Source organism: Panthera pardus, unplaced genomic scaffold (assembly GCF_024362965.1).
Source record: "Panthera pardus isolate Hobbes unplaced genomic scaffold, ASM2436296v1 HiC_scaffold_17, whole genome shotgun sequence".
In the NCBI taxonomy this organism is placed as follows: domain Eukaryota; kingdom Metazoa; phylum Chordata; class Mammalia; order Carnivora; family Felidae; genus Panthera; species Panthera pardus.
Genome location: NW_026526732.1, coordinates 50648932 through 50664018, shown reverse-complemented (window position 1 = coordinate 50664018; position 15087 = coordinate 50648932). Strand labels below are relative to the sequence as shown.

The 15087-nt window shown below is 45.2% G+C and overlaps 1 protein-coding gene across 1 annotated transcript in view; it reads left to right on the top strand.

Annotated features, from left to right (window-relative positions):
• The first annotated feature begins 1101 nt into the window (after window positions 1–1101).
• Window positions 1102–15087, top strand: part of CCN6 (cellular communication network factor 6) — an 18291-nt gene continuing 4305 nt past the window's right edge. The window contains exons 1-3 of the mRNA XM_019443122.2: window positions 1102–1512; window positions 8701–8998; window positions 12842–13084. Of these exons, the coding sequence (XP_019298667.2) occupies window positions 1465–1512; window positions 8701–8998; window positions 12842–13084 (589 nt within the window). The 5' untranslated portion in view covers window positions 1102–1464. The remainder of the gene's footprint in view (window positions 1513–8700; window positions 8999–12841; window positions 13085–15087) is intronic.

Here is a 15087-nt window from a genome sequence, read left to right as displayed (position 1 = left end):
ATGTTTTTGATTTTGGAGAGGGGGAGAGGGGGAGAGGGGGAGAGGGGGAGAGGGGGAGAGGGGGAGAGGGGGAGAGGGGGAGAGGGGGAGAGGGGGAGAGGGGGAGAGGGGGAGAGGGGGAGAGGGGGAGAGGGGGAGAGGGGGAGAGGGGGAGAGGGGGAGAGGGGGAGAGGGGGAGAGGGGGAGAGGGGGAGGAGTAGAAAGAGAGGGAGACACAGAATCTGAAGTGGGCTCCAGGTTCTGAGCTGTCAGCACAAAGCCTGACAAGGGGCTCAAACCCACGAACCATGAGATCGCGACCTGAGCTGAAGTCTGATGTTCAACGAACTGAGCCACTCAGCCACCCCAACAGTCTTTGTATAGCTGTGACTGCTTGAACGAAACAAAGGTGAGCAGAACACCTAGCAGAGGTCAGGTAACAGAAAAGATAGGATGTGTAAAGGGTCAAAGAGAACAGAGATAGGCCTTGGGATGGGGGCAGGATGGTGGGCCAGACATGGGGTCCATGAGAGGACAAAGCCCCAATGCAGAGGCACATCAAGATGCATAAGCCAAGACCAAGGCTGAGAAGGTGGGATGAACAAAGGTCACACACAACTGAACACAGGAGGAGATGGGCTGGTGGCCGCACACACCACAGAGGTGAGATTTAGGAGGAGGAGGGGCACAGACCTGTCATAAATTTTTTTTCTTCAATCTTAATTTGTTCAGTGATTGCTAGCAGCGTAATTGTTTTATCTTAGCCCAAAAAGATTGGGGTTAACTTCATCTGTCATGGGGCCATGGCCCCAGAGAGGGCCTTCTCTCAGGCCGGGTACTCTAGGTGCCCCCCCATGTTCCATCTCCAGTTTTTCCAGTCCTGAGCCAACTGGTGTGAGGAACGCGCCGGGATGAAGTGTAGGGCACCATGGGGGCGTCTGAAGGAAAATCAGGAGCCGTTGGGGGTGGGGGGGTTTCAGGGAAGGCCTTTGGCACCCCGTTTTCGTTGTGAAGGGAGAACTCCAGAACAGGCTGTGGTTGGGGCTGGGGGAGCAGAGACCAGGCCAGCGCTCTGTGCTCCAGGGCCTGGGAGAGAAAGGGCCTGGGGCAGGGCAAGCCTAGGATGGAGAGGCTGAGGGTGACGAAGGTGAATGTGTCCAGCTGTACCATTTAGCCCAAGGGGAGACTCTGATCTCTGGGAACTGGTGGAACAGCTACTCAAAGAAAAGTTACCACCTGACCTACCCTTCTTAGTCCCGGAGGAGAGCGCACACACCCTCCTGACACTCCACGCCCACCCTCCCTCGCGAAGGTAAATAGGAGGAGAGTCTGCGAAAGAAAACAGGGTATTAAAGCAGCTCCGTGAGAGCTAAAGCCCAGCTGAGAGTGTGAGCACGAGGTCGGTGTCCCGCTGAGGAGACAGAGGGCAGCTTTGTGTGGGGCCCCAGCCGCCTCCTATCTCCCTGCTGCTGGTTCCTGGGGAACATGCGGGGGCTCCTGCTTACCACACTCCTGGGCGCTGCTCTGGCACAGGTAAGCTCCCCCCTCCTCACCACTTCCCCTCAGGAGTTTCAGATTTCTCCAGGTCAGAAATTAAAAAGGAAGAAGATGGGGGCGGGGGGGGGGGGGTAAATACCTTGTGGGAATACTTCATGCCAAACGGGGAGCCATTTTCCTCTCCAAATAAAAGTTGTGTTTAGTTTAGAAGCTTCGGGAAAGAAGTGGAAAACATTTCTTCCTTTCAGGTAATGGCACCGAATCCACTTTCGATAGGTTTGAACAGCTCCCAGACTTGAATAGTGTATATTTTTTAGGGCGGGGGGGGGGGTACGACACACACCGCGTGGTCCGGAGGCGGCCGCCGGGGTGAAGGAGCCCCTTCATCTGGGCTCCAGGCTGGGGCTCAACTTTCCGTGGCTGTGTGCGAAAGGTGTAGAGAGCCACTGGAAAAAATGATTCTGACGACTTCCTTCAGCCAAGCCTGTCCTTGTTTGAAAGGAGCACTTGGGCTAAACATTTATATTTTTAAAACGTTCTGTTACTTTGTCTCTTCTCAACTCATGCGTTTCTCCCTTTTCGTGAAAAGGAAGTGGTCCGTGAAGACTTGGGAATAGTTTCAAGCAACAGACCAAAGGGAAATTTAATTTGAGAGGAACAAGTCGTTGCCTTGGGATTTTTTAATAAGAAGATGAAAACAGGGTGACTTGTGTATGTGGATTTATTTACATGGAGGTTACTGCTTGCCCAGAGGACAGAGCTTTCGAAACCTTCCAGTGGTTGGGGAAACATGGACGTGTCTGGGAGTTAGTAGCCGAGTAGGGCGCTCAATTGTGTTTTAGGAAGCAGGAGATTGAAATTTGTTATATAGGATATGGAGAGATTTCAGACTGTAGAATAATCCTAACAAGAATGCCACTGGTGTGGTTTGTCTCCACTGCTATATGGAGGGGCACATTTCTCCAGGGGAGGGGAGACGGAGCTGTCTCCCGCTCCACCCTTCTTGAGAAAAGGCCCATTGTTGTTGTTGTGGATTGAACAGCACATATTCCGACAGAGAGGTGTCCAAGATAAAAAAACAAAAACAAACACAAAGAGGTTAAGACACGGCAACAAGAAAGTATTATTTTGCTTAATTTTGTCATTATGAACTTTTGAGGAATAATACCTACTCCTTGTTGAATGTCTGCTACGTGCTGAGCACCATGCTAGGTACTCTAGTCATTATCTTAATCCTCAAAATAACCTTACGACGTGGATTATTATTATTATTAATCCCATTTTACAGAGGAGGATTGAGGCTTAAAGATCAAGTAAATGATAGTCACCTGAGATCACAGAGCTGTACCAAATCTCAGCGCTGGTGTAAAAACCCTTTGTTTCTGGTGCAACAGAAGAGCCTATTTTGGTGTCCCAAAAGAGTTCTGTTCCATTTCTTGTCTGTCGCACCGAGTCTTGAAAGATGGTTTCACTGAAGATAGAATACCAGGTGGACAGTTGTTTCTTTTTGTTTTTCCTTTCATCATTGGGTCTTATTCTCCACCTCCCCCCACCTTCCTTTTTTTTTTTTTAAAGGCTTATTTTTTTTTTTTTTCCCCCAGAGAAGCTTTAAGGTCACAGCAAATTTGAGAGGAGGGTAAAGAGATTTCCTGTCTACCACTTGCACGGCCTCCCCGCTTATTAACATCCTCCACTAGAATGGTACCTTTGTTACAACTGATGAACCTACATTGATAGATCAGTATTACCTAAAGCCCATAGTTTACCTTGGGGTTCACGTTTGGTAGTGCCCATCCCAGGAGTTTGGACAAATGTACGATGACATGTATCCGGCATCACAGGATCATGGAGTATTTTTGCTGCCTTAAAAATCCTGTGCTCCACCCCGTCCCCCAATCCCTGGCAGCTAGTGATCTTTTTAGGGTCTCCGTAGTTTTGCCCTTTTCCAGAATATCCTATAGTTGGAATCATACAGTAAGTAGACTTTTCAGATTGGCTTCTTTCACTTAATAATATGGGTGTCTTTTCATGGGTTGATAGCTCATTTCTTTTTAGTACTGAATAATCCATTGTCTGGATCACAGTTTATCCAAGGCACCTACTGAAGAGTATCTTGGTCTCCTTTTGATGGGAAGTCAGATCTCTCTCTTGTTGTTATTCTCTTGTATGTAATGTAATGCTTCTCTTTTCCAGGTACACTTTCAAGATTTTCTCTTTATCCTTGGTTTTCAACAGTTACCTTGTGGCCTCAGAGATTGTATAGAAATGCTTCAAGACGGGAAAGAGAAACAGGTGTCCCCAGGTGGGCAGTGTGGAGAGTAGGCATTTCCTTGAAAGGAAGCAACATGAGGAAAAGCATGGAGGAGGAAAGGGACCTGGTGAGGCTCGTAAGCAGTAAGGTGGAGGAGGAGAGTGCATTGAAAGCGAAGGCTGGAGAGGAAGGCATGAACCCCGCACAGGCTTCAGATAGCATGCTCAGAATTTTGCACTCTATGCTGTAGCAGTAGGGAACCACTGGTGCCCTGTACAAGGAGGGGTAGTAGAATCAGACAGGTTTTCTAAACAGATCCCTCCAGCAGAAATATGACAGATTCATTTGAGGAGTCATTATTGAGGGAGGAAGACCAGTTAGGAAGTTATTGCAATAGTACTCAGTAGCCAAGGGGGGTACTTGTAGGAATAGGAGGACAATTCGCATTAGGCACTGAACGGCTATGGGAAGTGTGGGAGACGACGACCAGGAGGATTCCCTGCATCCTGACTCCAAACGTTGGAGAAGCTATCCAGAAGGGGGAGGGGGGGAGGGCAGGGACGATGAGTTTGGGGAATGAATTTTTCCCATGGGACATTCTAGTGGCACTGTCTCGTAGGTAGTCAGCTGTATGGCTGTAGAGCTTGGTGGAGAACTCCTGGATGGAAATTTAGTTTCGAAGCTTGCACAGGGTGGAAATAGAAGGCAAGGGGGTAGAGGAGATTGCCAAGAGACTGTGTAGAGTGAGAAAAGACAGTAAGGTCACAGAACACCAATTAGTCTAAGTGTAAGTCAGATTTGGGGTAATAGGAGTCTGCAGAGGAGAGTGAGAAAGTATATTGAGAGGTAGGGGTAGACCTGGGAGGGTCTGGCGTCATGAAAGCCAGAGGAGAGGATTAAGAGTCAAACAGGGGGCACCTGGGTGGTTCAGTTGGTTAAGCATCCTTCCAACTTTCGATTTCGGCTCAGGTCACGATCTCCCAGTTCGTGGGATCGAGCTCCACATCTGGCTCTACACTGACTGCCCTCATGCTCTCTCTCTCCAAAATAAATTAAGCATAAAGAAAAAAAAAAGTCAAACACCTTAGAGAGGGGGCAAGAGGAAAACAGAGATTCCATGAACATGAGCCCAGCTGGGAGGCCAGTGAATCTGGCAGGAAGGCCCCGGCAACCATGGCTGAACCAAGGCAAAATTGAGAAGAAGACACTTTCTACTCCCTTCTCCACTTTTGTATTTCCAGTCCCCACCACCACCTCCTCCAGAATCCCAGCACAGCTTATCCTCAAAATCTATCCTCACGTGGTCTCTTCAGCTTGAATTGTAGCTGAGAGGGTTGCTCTGGGGAATTCGTGTTACCAGTGATAAGCAAAAGGGCTGAGGTTGTAAGGGTGGAATTTCAAACTCATACTCTTTTTTTAATTTTTTTTTTAACGTTTTTACTTTTGAGACAGAGAGAGAGCGTGAACAGGGGAGGGGCAGAGAGAGAGGGAGACACAGAATCTGAAACAGGCTCCAGGCTCTGAGCAGTCAGCACAGAGCCCGACGCGGGGCTCGAACTCACGGACCGTGAGATCATGACCTGAGCCGAAGTCGGACGCTTAACCGACCAAGCCACCCAGGCGCCCCAAACTCATACTCTTAAATGTAGGATGTTTTGGCTTGGAAAGAGGTTTAGATTTCTGGATCAGTGCAAGTGCCTTCAGGCTATCAAATAAATTGAGGGTTAATTATAGAAATTACTTGCCAGGCACTGTGCTAGGTTCCAGTATTAATTACACCACAAATGAACCACAAGTCCCTGAGGTTGGGTAGCTTTAAGCGTGTGGAAAAGACAGGCACTTACACAAATGGTTTCAATACAAGGGCATGTAAAAGAGGGGGGTGGGGAGAGATCGTAAGAAGTTTTCTGGAAAAGGCCATAGCTAAACAGAGCTGGATGAAGAGGGAGGGCCAGTGAAGAAGGTTAGAGCCGGATGGAACAGCATCAGCTATTCAGGGAACGGCCGACACTTGAACTTGCCAGAACCTAATGGATGCTAGGAATGCAGGAGATTGAGGAGGGCCCTGAATGCTGTGCTTAGGAGCTTGGACTTTCCCAAGTCAGTCACTTTCGGGTGTGAGGGATGAAGGAGAGGAGCAGGTGAGGTCCATTTTCAGCTTCGTGGCTTGGGGAGCTCAGTGGTTGCCCCCACCATTCACTAAAAAGGGAACTACTGGGTGAGGAGCAGTCTGTTGTGGGGAAGGAGAAAGGGAGATCCTCGTGGGACATCAAAGTGGATATACCCAGGGGCAATTAATGAGTTGTAAGCTTAGGGGGAGAGGCCTTGGCTGGAGAGGAGAGACAGATGAAGATTAGGGGGTTTGTTTAGTATCAAAGCTGGCTTGTGGCGGGACCCGGATGAGGGAAGGAGCGAAGGTAAGGGTTGAGAGCTCGGGCTCTGAAATCTGCCTGTCTAGCTTAAATCCCTCTTCTACTGCTTGATGTAGGACTTAGGACAGGTTAAACAATCTGAGCTTCAGTGGCCTCATTTATAAAATGGGGTGTATGGTTTCCTCCTGCTCCTGTAACCCGTTACCACCGATTTAGCGGCTTAAAACAACACAAGTTTATTATTTTACACCTCTGGACATCTGTAGTGTGAAAATGGGTATTTAGAGGGCTAAAATCAAGTGTCGGCAGGGCTCTTCCTTCTGGAGGGTCTAGGAGAGAGTTTGTTCTTTGCCTTTGGCAGCTTTTTAAAAAAGTTTACTTACTACTTTTTAAATAATTTAAGTAAATTTAAATAAATTACTTTTTAAATAATTACTTTTTAAAAAATAATTACTTATTTTGAGAGAGAGAAAGGGAGAGAGGGCAGGAGACAGAGACAGAATCCCAAGCAGGCCCCGAGCCATCAGTACAGAGTCCCTTACAGGGCTCAAATCCACGAGCTTTTGAGGTCATGACCTGAGCTGAAGTCAGACACTTAACCAACTGAGCCACCCAGGTGCCCCTGCTTTCTGCAGCTTTTTTCCGTTTTAATGTTTTTATTTATTTTTGAGAGAGAGAGAGCGAGCGAGAGAGAGAGCAAATGGGCGGGAGAGGGGCAGAAAGAGGAAGACAGAGGGTCTGAAGCAAGCTCCAGGTTCTGAGCTGTCAGCACAGAGCCCGTCGCAAAGGCTTGAGCTCACGAGCTGTGAGATCATGACCTGAGCTGAATGTCGGATGCTCCACCAACCGAGCCACCCGGGCACCCCTGCTTTCTGCAGCTTTTAAAGGCTCCTGCGCTCGTGGCTCATGACCGCCTTTCAGCTGTGACATCACACCTGCCTCTGCTTCCATCCCATCTTCTCTGACATTCCTGCCTCTTTCCCATTAAAGGATACTTGTGGTTACACTGGGCCCACCTGGTTAATCCAGGATACTCTCATTTCAACACCTTTACCTGCATCTGCAAAATCCCCTTTGCTGTGTAAGGTAGTATATTAACAGGTTCTGGGGATTAGAACACAGGCATCTTTGAAGGAACACTTATTATGCCTACCACATGTGGCTAACAACTGCTCCATACTCTTCTAATGAAGGCTAAATGATATTAGGTAAGGCGCTTGGCACAGAGGAGGTACCATGTTCTTTCATTCCATACACTTTATTACAGGGAATAAGACTGCAAAAAAGCTTGCCCTTTCAAGAAGCTCACATTCTTGGTGCGTGACTCAGAAGATAAACGAGTAGAATATACAGGAATAAGACAGGTGGTAAGAAGGTCTGTGGGCTAAAAGGCTGGGGCAGGGTCTGTTTTACAAAGGGTGGACAAGAAGGGCCTCACTGATAAGTTTGAGCATGGACCTAAGCAACTGAAGGAGTGAGCCACGAAGATACCTGTGGGAGGAACATGCGTGGAGTATTCAAAGAATGGGGAGGCCAGGTGGACATGATGTTGCAGGGCCTTCGAGGGTCATTTGGCTTTTACACTGAAACGTGAAGCCGTGAGGAAGCCACCTCTTATGAGCAAGGAGTGACATGAATTAAAGTATGATTGTAAAAAGATACACATATTTAATGTATACCATTTGATGAGCTCCAGGATAAGTATATACTCATTAAACCAAAACCACTACCCAAGCCCTAAACATATCCATCACCTCCCAGAGATTTCTCCTGCCCCTTCTATTATTGTTTGTGTGTGTGTGCGGTAAGAACATTTAACATAGGATCTACTCTCTTAGCAAATTTTAAGTATATGTATAATGCGGTAACTGTTAGCTATAGGCACTGTAGCTTATTTCATTTTAACCATTGTGCTGAGTGAAGAATCTAGAAGCCGAAGGGGGAAGCAAGGAGATCCTTTAGGAGACCATTACAATCATCTAAAGTGAGAAATAATGGTAGCTTGGTGATGGGGGGGGTGCTATCTAATCATTTCTGATTAGAGTTGGGTACATTTTAAAGGCATAACCAACAGGATTTACTGGTAGGATTGGGTAGAAAATGGGAGAGAAGAGTCAAGAATGACCCGACCCCAAGGTATTCTGGAAAAGCGAAATTGGCCTGTGTTCAGCAGGGATGTGCACGGAAGGGTATCTTGGAAGGGAAATTGGGAGTTTGTTCTGGTCACACTGAGCTCGCTGTGCCTGTCAGATATCCAAGTGGAGACCCGGCAGTTCGCATCTGAGTTCCGAAGACAGGGCTGGTGGGAGACAGGCGATAGAGAGAGGGAGGAGCCTTCAGAGGTGTTCACCGCAGGGGGCTCCAATTAGAGACTTCGAGAGTGAGAAGGAGCAGCGAGGAGGGAGGAGGAAGAAGAACGAGTGATGTGTGGGTAGCCGAGTGAAGAAAGGTTTACGGAAAGAGGGATGGTGACAGTTCCCGATGGATATTGCGACGCTCCCCGCTGTAATCTCCCAATTCAGGGGAAGTCTTCGGTTTCTAGAAATCTCTGAAATGAGTTTGAGGCATGCTTTCTAACGGCACCTGTGTCATCCAATGAAGTTCTGCTGCGGGGAGCAGGGCGGCCGGCCGTCAGACACGCCGCCTGAAGGGAGGCCTGGAGAAGCGTCGGAGGTGCACCAGCGTAAACAGTTCTGTCACTGGCCCTGTCAATGCCCTCGCCAGAAGCCCAGCTGCCCTCCTGGAGTGAGCCTGCTGAGGGACGGCTGCGGATGCTGTAAAGTCTGTGCCAGACAAGCAGGGGACACGTGCAACGAGGCCGACCTCTGCGACCCGCACAAAGGGCTGTACTGTGACTACTCGGCAGACGGGCCTAGGTACGAGACCGGAGTGTGTGCGTGTAAGTGTCTTCTTCGGGACCTGCTGGAAGAGGTTGAGCCCAGACAGCATTCCCCCCCTCCCTGTAATTGTTGATTGGAATAATCAGCTTAGTTTGGCTAAGTTTGAGGTGGGTTTGTTTTTCACACACCGGTGGGACTGGCTTTGTCATATTGGACACCATGTGTTCAGAAACCTGTTCTTGTTAATTGCACTGACGTGATCATGTAGTGATTCTCAGGTAATTGCCTTTAGTGATAAAAATAGGAGAAATTAGGTAAATAGAGCCTGACTTCTTAAAGTGCCACGAAATGACAGCTTTTGTCACTGTGGTCAAAAGCTCAGTCTGAATTCACCCTTTTCCGCAACTTAAAAATAATCTTGCTTAAAATGTAAGGATGTATATCCTGCTTTAATCTTAGCCTTTCCAAATGATCATCAAGTTACTGTACTTTTAAATGGAAGCAGATTTGTAAAAAGGAAGGTAGGGGGACCCCAAATCACAACCTGACCCTCAGATTTATGGATTTTAACTCTGGAGACTGATGGAGACCATCTAAACCTACACCTTGACAATAACTCAGGATCCTGATTTAGCTAGGATTAAAAACTAAGATTTCTAGGGCACCTGGGGGGCTCGGTTGGTTAAGCATCCGACTTCAGCTCAGGTCATGATCTCATGGTCCGTGGGTTCAAGTCCCACATCAGTCTCTGTGCTGACAGCTCAGAACATGGAGCCTGCTTTGGATTCTGTGTTTCTCTTTCTCTCTGCCCTTCTCCCACTCATGCTCTGTCTCTCGAAAATGAATAAGCATTAAAAAATTAAAAAAAAAAACAACTAAGATTTCTAAGGGAAGAGAGATACCCATGTTAGCTTCACATTTTAGTCAGTCTACAGAAAAGACTGTGTGGGCAGGCAAATTACTATCGGGTTTTGTTGCAAGCCTGGAATAAGAGCACATCTTTGGAGTATGACTGAGTGTGTAGAGCCATTCAAGTTTGATGGCCTGATGCCCCTGTCAGCACTAAACTATATTGGTTAAGAATACAGGCACTGGGTTCAAATTCTGGACTTTATATGCTGAGCGACCTTGAGGTCACGTTGCTTAACCTCTCTGTGCCTCAGTTACGTCATATATACTTCCTCCTACAGAAGTGCTAGGAGGAACACATGAAATAATGACACAAAACCCAAAGCACCTAGCAGAATATCTGGCAGGCAGTAGACTCTTAGACATGTTAGCTATTATTTGTGGAAATTCGACAGGTCAACAGACCTATCAGACTCTGGCATCAGGATCCTCCTTTCTCCCAAATGGTGCTGGGCAAATTATTTCATTACCTTAAAAAGCACTTAGCGAACCGCCACTAATGAGCCAGGCACTGTGCCCAAAGAAAACAAGAAAAGATAGAGGCCCTGCCCTCACAGAGTCAAACCTTACTGTGTCAGACAGAGCTTTCCACAAGTGATTTCACATAGAATGTGATGAGTATTTTCACAGAGCATAGCCATGAGGGTGGGGGTGGAGATGACCTCAAATGGATCACAAACTATGGCCCAGGGGCCAAATCTGGCCCAGAGCCTGTTTTTGTAAGTAACATTTTATTGGAACACAGCCACACTATTCAGTTCCATAGTCTGTGGCTGCTTTATGATAGCAGAGCCCAGTAGTTGTGACAAAAACCAATGGTCTATAAATGCTAAGATATTTACAGGACATTTGCCGATCCATGATACAGAACAATGATTTTTAAACTTTGCTCTGAGGACCCCTTTAGTCTCAGAAATGAATGAACATCCAAAGAGCTTTCGTTTATGTGAGTTATCTCTATTGGTATTTAGATGGATTAGAAACTTAAAAATATTACTGATCCATTTAAAAATAGAAACCCCATTGCAACTTGATAGGAATAATATATTTATGAAAATATTTTATTTTCTAAAACAAAGAAAAAATTAGAAGAATGGAGCTGTTTTACATTTGTGTACCTCTCTAATGTCCAGCTGAACAGAAGATAGCTAGATTTTCCCATCTGCTTCTGTTTTCAATCTATTGCTGTATGTTACTTTTGTTGAAATATATGAAGGAAATCCAGTCTTACATAGGTAGGTCATTGGAAAAGACAGGAATACTTTAACAGGATTTTCAGATAATTGTGAATATTCTTTTTGATATTAAAACTTGAGAAGTGGTACTTTTTTTTTTATTAAAAAAAATTTTTTTTTTAATGTTTATTTCTGAGACAGAGAGAGACAGAGCATGAGCAGGGGAGGGGCAGAGAGAGAGAGAGAGAGAGGGAGACACAGAATCCGAAGCAGGCTCCAGGCTCTGAGCTGTCAGCACAGAGCCCGACGTGGGGCTCGAACTCACAAACCGTGAGACCATGACCTGAACCGAAGTCGGTTGCTCAACTGACTGAGCCGCCCAGGCGCCCCTAGAAGTGGTACTTTTTTGAAAATTAGCTGTATCATGGAATCTGAAACCCTATCAATGAACTTGGCAGAGTCTGTGACATCAAAATGCATTAGTCTATCCAAGACCTAGTTGGAATGGGTCTTTTACTCGTGTATAATTTTGTAATACCAGGCATTGGTTATTTGGAAAATACTAGTTTGGGAAAAGGTGATGTAGATGTTCCAAATATTGATACACTTTATACAAGATTTAAAAAAAATCACATTAACCAATACCAATCTAATCATAAAAGTCTGCATATTGGGTAGCTATAGAGATCTTGGTGGTGGATATAGATTTTCCAAACTTCTAATTTTTGCTTGAAAGCCTGAATTCTGTCATTGGCCAGAAAAGTGTTTTCCTTGAAGTGACACGCTCACCGTTGATTTTCAAGAAAATGTCTGCCAAATACCCGAGTAATCATGGTTTATCTGTCAGTCATCTCTTTAGGTGAAATCCTCACTAAAAAAATGGTTTCGTTCAGCCCCAAACTCAAACAATAGAGTAGGTGCTTCTCAAGACGATACAATATCTACAGAAATGCTCTAACACTTCCTACTTTGTCACACAGGATATTAAAATGACATATATTTGGTGATTAAGATTTAGTAAAATTGGTAATTTCTACTGTTATTAGGACATTATTGAGTAAAACTAGATTTTTTTTTTTTTTCGAAAGCACATTTATGTACAAGCGCGTTGGCAGGGAAAAACACAGTACTAGCCCGTAAGGTTTGATTCACGCTAAGGCTCCAGCAGCAGTTTCAGCCACCATTGCTCTTACACCCTCAGTGCAAATACCAACACGGTGAAAAAAGTCAGGCACATCTCAGTGTTCTGAAAGAGTTTTGACCTTGCGTATTCTCTGAAAGGGCCTCAGGCACCGCCAACAGGCACGAGGGGTCACACTTTTGAGAACCGTTGATCCAGGTCAAGAATACCTCTCAGAGGAGTGAAAGTTTCCTCCAATTCTCTTAACAAAAAATTAGTTACTGTGCAGTACTGTAGTTAAACAAATTATGATTTCTTCAGCCATTCACGTATCCTCATTTCCTACAAACACATCCTTGCCTATTGTTGGACATCTGGGAAACCTCAGTCTTCCCAGCCACCAATCCATCTCTCAGACTTACAATCAGTGTCTCAGTGCGATGCTCCTACTGATCCTGGATAGGGCCTGTACTTGGTCTTGATTCTGAAAGTGACTGACTGGAGCAGATCGCCTACAATATAATGAAAATGTCTCATTTCCACCTTTTACACATGTTCTGAGAAAGACCCAGATGGGGCCTAAGAAGCTGAGAACACTACTTCATAAAGGAGATAGCTATTACCCCTGTGATTCATAATGGGAGGTCTGGATTATCAGTTATGGCTTCTTTGGTGATTCTGCTCTTCTCTCTTTTCAGATCTTATAGCTGTGGGATGTGAGTTCAACAGGGTACATTATCATAACGGCCAAGTCTTTCAACCCAATCCCCTGTTCAGCTGTCTCTGTGTGAGTGGGGCCATTGGATGCACACCTCTGTTCATACCAAAGCCGGCTGACAGTCACTGCTCTGGGGCTAAAGGTAGAAAGAAGTCTGATCAATCAAACTGTGGCCTGGGACCGTTCCAACAACAGCTTTCAACAAGCTACAAAACAATGCCAGGTGCTTAAAGGCATATTTAGTTCTCATGTATGGCTTCCTGTGATCTTCTTTCCTGTTTCTTTTATGTACCACAGGTACTCAGTAAGTACTTATGGCTTAGTGGTCAGTCTGAGAGTTAGGTTGGGTGTGCTATCTTACTCAGTCTCTGCCTCAGATAGGTAGTTTTCTAAGTATCCCTAAAGGAAACTTTATAATGTTTTAGATTTTTCCAGTAAAAGATTCCAGTTTTTAAAAGCTCTGCTCAGGTCAGAAAAACTCTTCTATGCCTCTGGCTCATTCTACTCAACCTCTTCTAAGGAAAACTGACTAAATATTGTTCACATGCACCCTGAGAGAAACTTTTACTTGTATTGTTATATTATGGGCAAGACGTGTGACCCATCCAGTTCCAAAAATTTTCAAAGGCAACTCCTGTGTATGACAAAAGCAGAAATGGAAGCCTGCTTATTAAAAACATTTGAGAATATGTTTTGAATTTATAAATATTGTTTCTAAACATAGGAAACTGCTGACATACGATTATTCTTTCATTCGGTCTGAAAATGCAGCTTTACAGTTACCAACCTCTCTCTAAATAAACACACATACAGGTATCTTAAAGTAGGGTCCCCAGCTATGTATGTAGTCAGAAACCCGTAATGAGACTTTTTCTCACTCATCGTGAGCACTTGGCCATTTACAGTTAGTGTCCGTATATTCATAAATACTGTATACTGGTCTGCTTTAAGTTAACATCTTGTTTAAATGCCAGGGCATTTTGGGGACAGGAGTTTCAAAAACACCCACAAATGAAGCACAGATGAGGAAGGACTCAAAAGGGTCAGTATTCATGCCTGGTTATTATTCACAGCTCTGTGTTTTTACCCAGAAATCAAGAATGCCTTTTTATTGAAATCTGGAGCTTAGTAAATGAAAGGTGCCATGGAAATACAGGAGGAATATTTATATATGCTAAAAACTTCTAAATTCAGTTACATTATGTGGATATTTAACAAAAGCAACTATAATCAAGCAATGAATTTTAGATATTTAAAAAACTAACTCTATGAAAGGAACATTCTCAGAGACTTCCATCATGCCAATTAATTTGAAAATAATTGAACAGGTTGTAGTGAATTTGCATTTGCCATACTTGGTTATTTAGCTAACAGCACGACGCCACTAATGCTCTAAAACCTCTAAAATTATAAGCCAAGCTGTTCTTTTTTGCAAAATGTCCGGGAACAGCTGATTTTCTGAACTGGATCTGAGGGGCTCCGTCTAAGTTCTTGGGCCTCACGCATGAACCTCGCCGGTGAGAAAATGCCCTAGGGCAGCAAGTTTCCACTAGAGCATCCTTTTGGATCAAGTTCAGTCGGTCTCATTTGCGGAAGGAGATGTTGCAGAGGATCATTGGAACCTGGCTGGAGGGGGTCTTACATGGTCAGTCTCAGTGGCTCGTGCTTTGCTACAAAAAGTGAGAAATTCTGCCACTGTGCTCTCTGGTAATTGAGACCACAGGTCTAGATATGTTAGTGTATGTTCAGTCTAACGTCTCTCCTCTGCTTACCTGTGAAACTGTGGTTAGGGGCCCAAAGAGAAGTTTGGGTTTTAAAAGCAAACAGTGACCAATATACACGTTAAGGTGTATTTGGGCATACTTTACTCCAGATGGCCTACGGTTGGATTCTAGCTTTTGCTCGCTCACAATGAAGCATATGCAGTGACATAATGCCCCCATGCTTTTCTCACTGCTCACCAAATACTAAACTCTTACTTTAAAAGCTCTTCTAGTCTTCTTGCTTCTTAATGTTAACTTCCTGAACTGCAGCTCTTGGCTTCACTTTTTAAGGGGGTTATTGGTAATGTGATAATCTAACCTACCTTTATTTATTGCAGATGCGTGCCAGGCTTTTAATCTGCTTCCTGCATTGAGGTCTTTAAACTGTTGTCTACCTTCCAGGTATCTTCATGTTTCTGCTTCCTCTCCCTCAGTTCCTTGTGCAATTGCAACATCCTACCGT